Source organism: Suricata suricatta, chromosome 7, assembly GCF_006229205.1.
Source record: "Suricata suricatta isolate VVHF042 chromosome 7, meerkat_22Aug2017_6uvM2_HiC, whole genome shotgun sequence".
Classification (NCBI taxonomy): Eukaryota; Metazoa; Chordata; class Mammalia; order Carnivora; family Herpestidae; genus Suricata; species Suricata suricatta.
The window spans coordinates 119,687,996-119,702,236 of NC_043706.1; the positions used below are offsets into that span (position 1 = coordinate 119,687,996).

At 41.3% G+C, this 14,241-nt stretch overlaps 1 protein-coding gene across 3 annotated transcripts in view; it reads right to left on the minus strand.

Moving 5' to 3' along the window:
• Nucleotides 1–14,241, minus strand: part of NHSL1 (NHS like 1) — a 181,308-nt gene that overhangs the window by 59,879 nt on the left and 107,188 nt on the right. For all 3 annotated transcript variants that reach the window (XM_029943837.1, XM_029943835.1, XM_029943836.1), the window contains one exon: nucleotides 9,392–9,544. In XM_029943837.1, the coding sequence (XP_029799697.1) occupies nucleotides 9,392–9,544 (153 nt within the window). The remainder of the gene's footprint in view (nucleotides 1–9,391; nucleotides 9,545–14,241) is intronic.

Here is a 14,241-nt window from a genome sequence, read left to right on the forward strand (position 1 = left end):
ACATTTCTTACTTATCAAATATTAAAAATACCCTTCCTTTAATCAGTGATATTTGTTTTCTTCCTTCTACCTAAGGATTCTTCAGAAAGAGCACAAGTAATGACCAAAGAGTAAACTTGCGGGGCGGGGGGGGGGGGGGCGCCCTGGGTGACTCAGTCACTTAGGCATCAGACTTCGGCTCAGGTCATGATCTCACAGTCTGAGGGTTTGACACCCCCATGTCTGGCTCTGTACTGACAGCTAAAAGCCTGGAGCCTGTCTTTGGATTTTGTGTCTCCCTTTCTCTCTGACCCTCCCTGCTCACGCTGTCTCTCTCTTTCAAAAATAAGTAAAACAAAAAAAAGAGTACACTTGGTGATGAGTCACTGGTCCCTTATTTTTCCATATCCTTTCTATATCCGGTACCTTTTTTTTTTTTTTAAAAGTCCATCGAGGTACTGATGACCTATTATAGTTCTAAAAATACACACCAAATGCCATTAGTTACAAATCCTTGTCACACCCAATGTCCCATGATAGAGCTTCTGCTCTGTACTTCTCTTAAACTTACTTGAGCTTCAGTGAAAACAGGACTGAGTGAAGAGATTTCCAGAGCAACAGAGAAGCCCCACCTTTGGGCATCCACAAGCTAATATGCATTCCCTAAGGGAATCAGCTAATGAAACTGAAACTGTTATTGGCCTTTGGATTCTGAGTGAGCCCTGTCCCTATGACCTTTCTTTCTTTCTTCCTTCCTTCTTCCTCCCTCCCTTCCTTCCTTCCTTCCTTCTTCCTCCCTCCCTCTTTCTTTCTTTCTTTCTGCCTTCCTTCCTTCCTTCCTTCCTTATTTAAAAAAATTTTAGGGGTGCCTGCCTGGCTCCGTCGGTTAAGCATCCAGCTTTGGCTCAGGTCATAATTTCACAATTCATGGGTTCGAGCCCTGCGTTGGGCTCTGTACTGACAGCTCAGAGCCTGGAGCCTGCTTCCGATTCTGTGTCTCCCTCTCTCTCTGACCCTCCCCTGCTGGCGCTGCCTCTCTCTGTCTCTCAAAAATAAATAAAAACCATTAATAAAAAAATGTTTTTAATGTTTATTTTTGAGAAAGAGAAACACAGAGAATGAGCAGGGGTGGGGCAGAGAAATAGGGAAACCCACAATCCGAAGCAGGCTCCAGCTTCTGAACTATCAGCAGAAAAGCCTGACATAGGGCTCAAACTCACGAACCAGGAGATCATGACCTGAGTGGAAGTCAGATTCTTACTGACTGAGGCACCCAGATGCCCCTCCCTATGACCTTTCTGACCATCGAGGACAGGCATCCAAGGTGTATGTCTCCTCAGCGCCCTGGGAGATCAGAACAGGCCGGCCTGGGCTGAGCAAGAAACCTGATTTCGAATCCTGACCTGGTCATCTTTCACCTGCAAAGTAGCTATCAACTAACTCCCTCTCTTCTGTGGGCCTTGGTTTACTTACCTACAAAATGAAAACAGAGTTGTTACTCAGAGTATGTGGGGGGTCCCTTCCAGCTCTAGCAATCTAGACGTCTTCAGGGGTGGACGGTGGGGCGGGGGAGGAAACGCACCTTGCTTATGTGGATGAAATGAACCTGAGTGTCAAGTGCCCGTGGCTGTCCCTGCCATCGGTCCATGTTCTCGTCTGCTCCTCTCTCCCTCCCCCCACAGCGTATTTCCAGAGCATCATGGGTAGAAGGAAGCAGCAACTAAATCATGACAGGAAATCGTTTGGGAAGCAGGGCTGAGATTTATAAAATTGGATTTGTATTCCATTGCACTCTGTCATAGAAACCAAGTACAGAGCAGGTAGAATGTGAAGCTAGACGTAACCCATGCTCTTTTCATTAAATCTGGATTTTTCCTATTGGAAAGAAAGACAAACAGGAGATTTCTAGAGTTTAGGTCATATTCTACTTTTTGACCAGGGTAATGGTCACATTGATATTTGCTTTATAATTATTTGTGAAATTGTACATGTTTTATGTACTGTGGTTAGGTCATAATTTTTTAAAAGTGACAAAAAAGAAAAAGAATTCAAGGTTTAGCACAGGGAGGCAAAGCAAGATGTTCACCTTGAGTGTGTCCAAGATGGTGCGTGGGCAGACCATTCCAGAAGAGAGTGCTCTCGGTCAACATTCACAAGGCTACACCGACAAGGGCATCTCCCATCCAGGCCTGTGCAAGGTGCCACAGGACACCCCCCCCCCCCCGAGAAGCATCTACAGCCAAAGCTACAGGGCGTCTGGGATATCCTAGCCACCTGCACGCCCAAGGCAGACAGATTGCCAAGGCGCCTCATCGAATCCAGACAGAATCTCACAACCTTTCCCAGAACAGACTTATCAAAGCCAACAGCCTACTAGGAGGCTTCTTGCCAATGAAAGGTAGATGCAGTGTCCCTTAGAGAAAGTCTGTGGGTCCGGAGCCGTCAGCGGAACCTGGCTGGAGCTACCTGGAAACCTTGTTCCTAAGTTGAAGAAAGGTATATCATTCTCCAGTGTGGAATGGGTTGGCGTGTGGGCTATTGTTCTTAACCAGCTGGTACAGTCACTTCTTCACATTGCAAATTCTCAGTTCCTATAATAAATATAACCAACCCGCTGACTGAATGAACACAGGTCAGATCCAACATTCTTCCCTGTGCTCACACTTCTAATTCTAGAGCCACAGAGTGGGATGACCTGCTAGAATGTATTTCTTCAGGGAGGATATAGCTGTGACGAGAGCATTTTTGATACAACAACAGATGCTCTGTGAGCTAATTCTGGCAGGAGTGGACATGGACGCAGTAACTAAATTGCCTGTTAAATGTACTGTGAGGAATTATGTTTCTCTCCCTCTCAGGCTAGGCTTTGGGGGGATGGGGACTTGAAAATGAGGTGTCTGTATTTCAGCCTTTAATACGCACATAATTGTCGAATGAAGTCTACAGTTACAAAAAAAAAATAAAATCTGAAGCTTTTATCAAGCCCAACCATGCCCAACCCCATCTCTCAACTCCACTTTTCCTCTTTAAAAATTTTTTTTTAATTTTAAATGTTTATTTATTTTGAGAGAGAGAGAGACAAACAGACAGACAGACAGACGAGCATGAGCAGGGGAGGGGCGGAGAGAGAGGGAGATACAGAATTTGAAGCAGGCTCCAAGCTCTGAGCCATCAGCACAGAGTCTGATGCAGGGCTCAAACCCCCGAGCGAGATCATGACCTGAGCCAAAGTCGGACATTCAAGTGACTGAGCCACCCAGGTGCCCCTGCTTTTCCTATTTAATGTGGCCCTTTTAGTGATGCTAAAAATTATCCAGATAAAAATTTAGTTAAGTAAATCATCACATCCAACTCTGATGAAGTTCATGAACTGCTCAAACAACTATGGAGATTAAAAGGTGAATTCTTTTTTTTTTTTTTTCCTGGTCAGTTGACAGTATTTATTGTTTTCTCTTTCTAAACAGGTGGTCCAAATCTCTACATTCATTTAACACCATCCAAAAACAAGAGAGTCATTTCTCTCCCATTTTTCAGGATAGCACCAAAATAATCTATTTTCTGTGTTGGATTCAGAGAAGTCTATCTTTCGTGGACAGCGGCGCTGTGGCACACACACACTGACATCTGGCCGCTCACTTGTAGGGGTTCCTTTGCCTTGTTATTGGTCCTCACTGCCTTTCTGACTCCTTCTTTAGCAGAATTGACTCCAAGTATGACCTTGACCTTCCCCAGCTTTACTATCCTTCTCATAGCTTAGACCTACCATGAGCAATATGTCCTTTCAGTTAAGGTTTCTCTTTTTCTTTTTTTTCTTTCTTCAGATCTTCAAATAGGATTTATTTCACATATTAAAGGATCATTTGACACTGAGATATCTACTAATATAATCCTGTACATTATCAGATTAAGGGAAGAAAAACTAAAGTGATCATCTCAATACATATGGTAAAGTATTTGATAAAATTGGACATCCATTTTTCACATTAAAGTGAAAAGACTTCAATTTGTCAATTCTTTTTCTTCTATTTATGAACTTATTTTTTGTTTTATTACCTTGGCTAGGAGCTAAAAAGCAATGTTGATAATAATAATCAGCCATGTCTTGTTCCTGATGTGTATTTTAATGTTTTCATTAAGATACTTTTAGAGAGTTTCTTGTGTTGATATATTCATAGTTAAGAGTGTAATTCTTTGTTTTAAAAGGTGAATTCTTTACAGATAATGGGACCCGTCTTTAGAAATGAACTATTCACTGCCTGCCAGATGTCCCGTTAAGCCAAATATCAAAATACCATTTATAAATCTAGGTACATGGGGGTGCTGGGTGGCTCAGTCAGCTAAGCGTTAAGCATCCAACTTTGGCTCAGGTCATGATCTCATGGTCCACGAGTTCGAGCCCTGCATCAGGCTCTGTGTTGACAGCTCAGAGCCTGAAGCCTGCTTCGGGTTGTGTCCCCCTTTTTCTCTCTCTCTGCCCCTTCCCCACTCATGCTCTGTCTCTGTCTCTCAAAAATAATAAATGTTAAATAAATTATAAATCTAGGTATATGTTTATGTGGACATTAGCAGTAAATCATTACCTAAGTCTCTAGTAACAAATCAACGAAAGCCAATCATTTGCTCTAAAAGCCTGGCTACCAAATTCTATCAAATTCTCCAGACACTAGCCAACAACAAATACAAAAGATCTCTGCTCTATTTGGACCAGAAGAGAGTGAACCTGTCCATGGAAGACACCCGCTCCAGGCATTCAATATGCCATTTTACACGCTGTGCCCATCTCTTCTTCAGTGGAGGGAGTAAAGAGGAGGGAAGTGGGGGAAGGGGTCTCCCTAAGCTTTCCTTTCCAGCTGACTGAGCTCTCCACCTGCCCACTAAACTTCTTACACCTGTCCATTACACCACTGTCTATTTACTTCAGTCTGGACACAAGACAGCAAGCTCAGCTCTTTAAGTCGGGGACCCATGGACTTTTATTAGTTCATTTGAAAACTTCTGGCATAGTACAGAATTGATGCTCAAAAACTTACTACATTGAGTTTACTATCTGCCTTTATGTGCTAAATCAAACTTAGCTTTTTCACAAAAACATTTTCCAGTAAAACCTTCAGTGCCTACCTGTATTTCTGTGCTACTTTAATAAGCAAATGTTTACAACATTTAGTTATTAATTTACTAGTACTCACTATATCATTTCCCTCCATATTTTATGATCCTTGAGAGCTGAGTTACTTATAAAAACCAACAGAAGAACATATACAATGAGCATTTAATGATTATGAAAAAGTACCAACCTGTGTAGCATTAAAGAATAGTATTCCTTTTTCGAAAATATGGATAAGGTCATAGTAAGAAGAGAAGAAACAAAATAGGTACTCATTGTGAATAATTAACTACCTTTCTATATATTTTTTTAAAGTTTACTTATTTTTGAGAAAGAGAGAGAGCATGTGAGTGATCAGGGAAGGGGCAGAGATGTGAGGGGGAAGGAGAATCCCAAGCAGGATCCATGCTGTTAACCCAGAGCCTGACTTGGGGCTGGAACTCATGAACTGTGAGACTGTAACCTAAGCCAAAATCAAGGGTCCAACACTCAACCATCTGAGCCACCCAGGTGCCCTGACTACCTTTCTATATTTTTAAACAAAGAACAATGAGGTCAAATTAACTTAGACTGAATGCTTTTGTATAACATTATACCTTGATAGTGCCATATATTCAGGGACTGAATTTTTTCTGTTTAATCTTCACTGATAATGAGCAATAAATGCTCTGTGTCTTACTTATCTTGAGTTGCTAGCGTGATGTATGGGAGGTGTAGTTTATGAGTTCTGTACGCGTCATTAAAAGTAAATAAATGAAGAGGAAAAGAACTCAGACACTCTTTCCCATTTCATTTTGCTCAGTCACTGTTCTTAAAGTTATTAGTTATCTAAAGTCTCTTAAGGAGTATTTAAATCCAGACTTTAAAAGTTGAGCTCCAAGAATTTTCCAAAGTTATTAATTTTATTAAATAGTAAATCCCTTCGATGAGGTGTTTTTAGGGCATTAAGAAAATTGCCAAAGCATCTACCTTTACAAAATAAAATTCAAGTGTAGGCAAAACTAGTGGTGATGGTATTTCATATGGAGCTACTGAATAATCAAGAAGAAAATTGGAAAAATCTATATACAGATGTTCAATTTTCCTGGGGAAAAGAGAAGCTCTGATCTGAAACTTGAAAATACATGAAAGAGATAGTGAAGTACAATTTCCTGGAGAGTGATCAGAAAAAGAAAAAAACAAGCCGGCCTGATACTCAAACTCACACACACCTTCCCGAGAGCGTCTCCACAGGCTGGACGGTGCAGTGCCCTGTGGTCTGCAGCAATTGCGAGAAATGTTAACAATGGCCCTGCCTCAGGGCTTTGTCCTGGGAACTGTGCCATTTAATATTCCTATTAATTGTTTGGTGGAAGAAGGTGAGCTCTACGTAGAGAAGCTCTTGCTGGAAATGTAGTGAAGATAAATCACTAGGTAGTGAAGGGATATAGCAGAAATTTGCGGTGGATTTAGGTGTATTGTGAAGGCAACAAAGTTCTGAGGACAATTCCAAGGCCATATAAGAAAGCCCGACTAATGCAGTTCTTCTCATTAAGCTGACAGTCACTAAATACATGACTGGCTAAATAAAAAAGGGGACCCAACAACCTCATTTCTGTACAGTCCAATGCCAAGACTGTAAGATACTGTAAGATACATGCGGTAATCTAAGCATCAGAAAAGATTCAAGGAAGAAAAATGAAGGCTATCTATCATCTAAAATGTTTGTATAGTTCTGTTCAGAATACCAAGTGTATTTTGAGTCTATAGATAGCCATTCCTTCTTTCTCTGAGCAGAAATTATCTGCTTTCTGGGGTGCCTGGGTGGTTCAGTCGGTTAAGAGTCCAACTTTGGCTCAGGTCATGATCTCATGGTTCAGGAGTTCGAGCCCTGCATCAGGCTCTGCACTGGTGATATGGAGCCTGTTTGAGATTCTCCCTCCCTCTCTGCGCCATCCCCACTTGCGTGTGCATGCGCACATTCTCTCTCTCTCTCTCTCTCAAAACAAACAAACCTAAAAAAAAGAAGGAAGGAAGGAAGGAAGGAAAAGAAACTCTCTACTTTCTCTAATTCCTATACAGCACTTTTTGGCACACCTCTTGAGAATTGTTCGCAATTCTGATTAGTACAATGAAGGAAGTATAAATTCCTTGAGAGCCAAGACCCTGCCTTTGTAGACTACATTTCTGCCAGAATAAAAGATTTCCAACAGATGGATGTTAAAGGCAATATAATGCAGCAGTTAAGAACATGGGCTCTGCAGCCTCGGACTGTTCAAGTTTAAATCCTGGTCCCGCCATCAACTAACTTTGAGGGGCACCTGGGTGTCTTAGTCAGTTAAGCGTCTGACTTTGGCTCAGGTCATGGTCTTGTGGCTCATGAGTTCGAGCTCCGCTTCAGATACTCTGTCTCCCTCTCTCTCTGCCCTTCCCCTCCAGCTCTCTCTCTTAAAAATAAATAAACTCAGGGGCACCTAGGTGGCTAAGTTGGTTAAGTGTCCGACTTTGGCTCACAGTTGGTGGGTTCGAGCCCTGCGTCAGGCTCTGTGCTGACAGCTAGCTCAGAGCCGGGAGCCTGCTTTGGATTCTGTGTCTCCTTCTCTCTCTGACTCTCCCCAGCTCATGCTGTCTCTCTCTTTCTCTCAAAAATAAATAAAACATTAAAAAAAATGTTTTAATTGCAAAAAAAGATAAATAAACTTAAAAAAAACCAAACCAAACAAAGAACTAACTTTGAGATCTCAGGCAAGTCTCTAATCTGTGTGTCTCCACTCTGTCACCTGTAAAAGCTGCATAATAATAGTAAACAAGATTATTGTGAGGACTAAATGAGATAATGTGTGTAGCCGGCTTAGAACTGAAGCTGGCATACAGACCAATTTCTTCCAGATTTAAGTCTTTCACAATTGAATAAGATACAGGACATCCAGTTAAATTTCAGATAAATAAGTACTTTTCATTTTTTTGAGTTTATATATTTATTTACTTTAGTAATCTCTACATTCAGCACGGTGCTCAAACTCAGGACTCCAAGATCAGAGTTGCAAGGCTCCAATCGAGCCAGCCAGGTACCCCAGCAAAAAGTACTTGTTCAATAAAACTGTGCCCCAAATATCATGTGGTAGGAAAAAACTGGTAAAAGTAGCATCTGGCAAAATAAGAACGTTAGTTTGCTGTTTTAAGAAAAAAAGCCTCTAAATCTTAAAAGACACTCCTTCATTTAAAGAACTTCCCTCCTTATCACTTTTTTTAAAGTTTATTTTGTGTCTATGTGTGTGAGAGAGAGAACACGAGAGCAGAGGAGGGGCATAGAGGAGAGAGAGAACCCCAAGCAGGGCGGAGCCCGGTGTGGGGCTTGAGCTCATAAACATCAAGATCATGACCTGAGCTGGAACCGAGGTTGGACACTGAACCAACTGAGCCACCCAGCGACCCCCCTTCTTTATCACTTTTAAGAAGCCCTCCTTGCCACACATTTAGACTCCTTAACATCCACAGGAAGTTGAACTAAAAATGAAAATTTTAGATATAGGAGTACACTCTTCCTATAGTTCTCACTGGCCACCGTGGGGTCTCTCCCCTTTGTTGACAAAACTTCTGCTTCATAAGAGAGCAGTTGGATGCTGCCCAGGTTCTGATAAAAGCAACTGCTCTGATCTCAAAGTCTACAGATAGGTCTCCTTTCCACCCAACTTGAACTAAACAGAACAAACCACTAGAAAGTATTAACTTTAACAAATTTGCTTTGAATATTTCCAATGGTTTAAAAAAGGCAAATGCAAAATTTCCCATGTCAGGAGGGGTCGATTAGGATTAAATTAGCACTGGTGGTTTGAACATGCTGAAGAGTTTCTTCCTTTTTTAAAAAAATTTTTAACATTGATTTATTTTTTGAGAGACAGAGACAGAGCGTAAGTGGAGAAGGGGCAGAGAGAGTGGGATACACAGACCCTGAAGCAGACTCCAGGCTCTGAGCTGTCAGCACAAAGCCTGCTTTGGGGCTCGAATTAATGAACCACGAGATCATCACCTGAGCCGAAGTTGGACGCTCAGCCGACTGAGCCACCCAAGCGTTCCTGAACACGCTAGTTTCTGAGCAGAGGTGGGGTCATTGAGACAGATCTGCATGTGTGTAAATTGGCAGGTTTCCACGGAGACCGGAACATACTGGGCATGTATTAGGTTGTAAGTATTTATGATACCTTGAAAGGACAGCATACTATATGTTCACTATAAATAGGTCTTCTTTTACAAACAGCAATCAAACTGGGCTTTCATGTCTAAGGGTCAGTAATCTAAGAACCGCAAGCTTGCAGGATGCCATCTTACCCCTCAACACTGATTTGAGGTTGAGCTTGGCTTGGCGGTGCAGGTCCTCCACGCAGGGCGGTCTCGTGGTGGGGAGGAACACATTCTCCTGCTGGTGCCACGGGGCCGTGTAGTGGACTGTCCATCTGCTCTCCTCATCTAGGTTGGAAACAGCTGTGGGAAGAAAGGCAGAATAAATCGCGATGTCAAAATAAGCTTCAGGGGCTCCAGATGCTTTAGGTCAAGGTGGGCTCCTGGTGCCTAACACACCCATGGGGGCTGACAAGGGGAAAATGGAGCAAATTTTGAGTAAGATTGAACTTTAGGCTCTAGGGATCCTTCACACACAGTGTTTTGTCCGTAAAGGAAAAGCCTAAACTGTCCATCATTGCCCACAATGTTTGTGGTAGAACTGTTTCCTCAGTTAGTTGCTTCCCAGCATTTTAGGCACTTCCTCTACTCCAAAGTTAGAAAACAGTTAAGAAAATTGATAAAGGGGAGCTTGGGTGGCTCAGTGGGTTAAGCGTCCGACTCTTGATTTCAGCTCAGGTCATGATCTCACAGTTCATGAGATCAAGTTCCACACCGGGCTCTGTGCTGAAAGTGTGGAGCCTGCTTAGGATTCTTTCTGCCCCTCCTCCCCTTGCACATACATGAACACACACACTCTCTCTCAAAATAAATAAATAAACCTAAAAAAAACTGACAGCGACCTCCAATGCCCACTTAACTCCATCATAATGAGTATGTATTACCTAATCATACACTGCCATCACATCAGTAAAATGCTAGATTGTCAAGACAAATGATAGAGGTTGAGACCAAATCTTTCCCTTCTAAAGCATTACTTTAAAACATCACTGTAATAAACTCAATTAAAAAAAATTAAGCATATTCAATAGTTTCAAATACATTTAAATAGCATAGCTAATAAAAGTAGAAATCAATTTGTGTGACAAGATTTTCTCTACATTTCCTGCTTTTGTGGAATATATTTTTTTTCATGGAATACTTTTTTGTATTAAAATGTGGGGTTTTTAAAAACTTTCAAGGCAATTAACTTTTCCTCATATAATCCAATTCAATTGAATTTTCCCAATACAAAAGAAAGCATTAGAGGAGGAAATGATAGGTAACCACAAGAGTACCCTAAATCTCTATAATAATTTTCTTTGATTCCCCCGAGGGCTTGGGATCTTGGTGTCTATTTCATCTTTTCCTGAGAACACAGACTATGTTGGGGTTACCAGTGGAGCCCAACACGAAGCTGACAGCACCCAACACAACCGTCAATGATTTTTAACACTTTCTATATATCTGCCACTGTAATAAGGAGAGACAAGTTTAAGAGAAAAACCTTGTGTTGAGGCATTTACTGAAGGTGACAAGCCCCACCTGTAAAAACAGTACATACTAGAATTGTGAGCCAGGGGCAAGTCTGTCCTGACCCTGACTATGCTACAGAGTGCACACTGAGCATATGCATCAGTACAACACACTATGTCCCTGGAAATGAGACCATGAAATAGATTCTCAAGATAAATGAACAAGCATGCATGAACTACTGAACCTTTCTATTTGAACATATTTCAAATTAAGTCAAAGTACCTAATAGCACCATATTAGAGCTACGATAAAGATCACATGAAATAATATATGTAAAGCGTGATTGCGGCAGGAGCAGTGAAATAACTAACGAAGGGGAACTTGGCCTTTCTTAGCGCCCCCCTGGGAAGCTGGTCACAGGGTAGCTCCCCCTAGAGCCCATCTTTTCTACAGCTATTAAATTCTACAGGCCTCATCTCCAAATAATTCATTTCTCAAATCATCCCACCTTCTCCATAAATCGCTAAATGGGAAAATAAACATTGAGAACTAGACATCAAGCTAAAAACAGGAATGCCTGTGTGCTTTCTGCTGTTTTTAATGGTTGACAAGAACAGCATGTAAATTAGGAACCTGGTATTTCACATAAGGTCTGGTTGAACATGTTTTGCATGGTGCATGTAACTATCAATCTTAATACATAAAATCCATGAAGACGTGACTTAAATCCTTCCGGATGTGCCCGAGGATCGTGTACAGGGCACAACTCACCATACGTCCTCCAAAGGGCAGCCATTCTTTACTGCAATGTTTTGTGCTGATGTGCATTTATTTGAGACTGAATTATCATGCTGCATAGTTGGAAAATATTGAAAAGCAAAACTTCCTATTTACCAATTACAAGTCAAACCCAAGTAATGGTACTTGTGTCTGTGCAATCACACCGTCAGCCCCTTGTCCAGCTACCAACCGGCTCCTACAAAAGAACAGTTGTCTCTTCTCTGCAGCAGCTCACTCTTGCCAGGGCAGATTTTAATCGGTCCGTCCAAAGACAGCCTTCAACCAAGGCAGTGCAGAGAATGAGCCCAGAGTGCTGGTTTTCATTGCTTTCCCCAGTATCTCTCTGACCAGGTGCTCTTACCCAACCACAATTTATCCAGTTTAAATTACTGGTCCAAAAACTACCCTAAACTCAGCCAACAAACACCTATGTAAAAAACAAAACCACGTGTTTGTTAAATTTATACTCTGGAGAGAATGAAGAAGTACCTGGGATAAAGAAATTTAAAACAATGGGAAGTACACAATGAGGCCAGGCCACAAAAGCTGGACTCCTCAGAGTGACTGCCCGTCTAGACAGTTTCTCCTCTAAAATACATAACAGAGAGATCCGAGTTTTAGAGGATCATCCCCATCACAAATACGTGGTAGATCACATACAGCCTCCCCGCACAGTTAGCCAAAGAATCAAAAAACCATATTATCAGGGGGGACCTGAGGTGAATACGAGGTTTTTCTCTTTTTTTCCAAAGGGCTTCTTTTGAGAAGCACAAAAGAAGTAAATTCAGCTAAAATCCCAACATAAATAAATAAGACATGCTAAAATCACATAATTCTGTCCTAGAGTTATAAAGTCTGAGGTATTTGAACAACCTGGTAAAGAATGGAGTTTAATCTGTGCTAATTATGTTCTTTCACATTTTAATTCCATGACTCAAAAAGATGAAGTAGTACATAAAACACACACACACACACACACACACACACTCCACGGGGTGAGGGGGGAGAGATTACTTACTTTTTTTCTTAAAAAGTTTAATTAAAGACTTGAGTTTTGCATTAATGAAGACCACCATTTCCAGGATGCCTGCATAAAGCTTAGAAATTTAAATCACATTAAAAGCTCAGCCCATCAGGCAGGTGGCGAGCTGTAGCCTTCGGCTCCAGATTCTAACTTTCTTCCTTCAGTCTGAAATCCTTAGACATCTGCCGGGGGCTGATGTAATGTTGAGGTTGAGTTTATTGTCAGGCAGTTACAAGCCATTAACAGTCCTTGAACCTGAAAAGCTCCCAGTGAAACCTAATCTTTAAGGCTGAGAGCCACAGTGACAAAGTGTACAGAAAGAAAAGAGAAAGCCAATCACAGTTCTTATTTGCATGATAGCCACATCAGTCTTTCCGCCTCGGTGCTCATTTATTCACTTTCCAACAGATCAGAAGTTTCTCCTCTCTGGAGTCCAAAAAATAGTGCAGATTTTCCTCTACGCAAGTCAAGGCGAAGCAAATGTGTGCCCCTTTTCACTAGGCTGCTAGGAACTTCTAGATCTTTTTTACTGGAGCTCACAAGAGTCTTACAGCAAGTGTGTTTTGATTTTTGGACTCTCCAGTTAATTCGGGCATTTAAACTGATGGGGGGTGGGGAGGAGTGAAGCCAAACTATTGTTTCCCTGACCACGCCCCCAGGCTCTGCCTCCCACACTAAAGGAACCTTTACAAGCAGTAAAACTTTAACACGGAATCTCCCCAGAGCTGTAAATAATGACTTGGTTGAATTTTCATGCAAATTAGTACCTACTCTCACCAAGTTGGTTTTTGTTTATTTTTTGCTTTTTGTTTTTTTGGTGGTGGTGTGTGTGTGTGTGTGTGTTGTTTGCCAGTGACTGAGAATCAGCATTGTAATTGTACTGTAATGATTTAAATCTGTATTTTAAATTTAATTATCATTTAAGCATCTGGTTTAAAAAACTCTACACTCTCCACCATCCCTTCCTTACAAGGGAAAATAGTAATTCCAAACAAACATTTTTTACGTTTCTCTTTTAACTTGAATATATGTTACTGGGTTGGGGTTTTTTTTGTCCATTTGCAATTAACCTCTAAGAACCAAGGACACAGATAGAAAGGGGAGAATCAGAAATAATAATACACAAGCTGGAGCTAGAAAAGTACCTTTTGGGATAAAGGGACTGGAACAAGAAGGAAAACCCAGGTCGGGAGATACTATGAAAACGGACCAAGGAAAAGAATGATCCTCAATTCACAGCAAAACAGTTGTGGAGACATAGTACACAACCTCTTGTTTCATAGCTGAGGGCCAGACTTATAAATGAATGGAAGAATGTAATAATCCACTAATGCAAAACGTTTAGTTTATAACAAAAGCTCTTAGTCAAAGAAGAAAATTTATATAAGGGGCTCCCTTTAGGGAAAGCTTTGGAATGATTCCTCCTCCAATGTTCCCCACCCCCACCCCCACCCATACACCATTAATTCTTATTTTTTGGGCAACAGCAAAAACAAAGCAAACAAAAAAGTAAAACACATATATTATCATCTCACCATACATATTATCACAGATTTCCAATTTGTGTTCTTGCCTCCATTACACAGCTTGACTTAAAAGTAATTACAAGGCTGGATGGCAAACAAGAAATGACTCAGATGAGAAATGACTCCAGAGTTGAATTATAAAGCTGCCTTAAGTTAGCGAGTGAAATTCCCCTTAAGAAAACACATTTATAAGAGGGATCTGGCTTTGTGGCTCA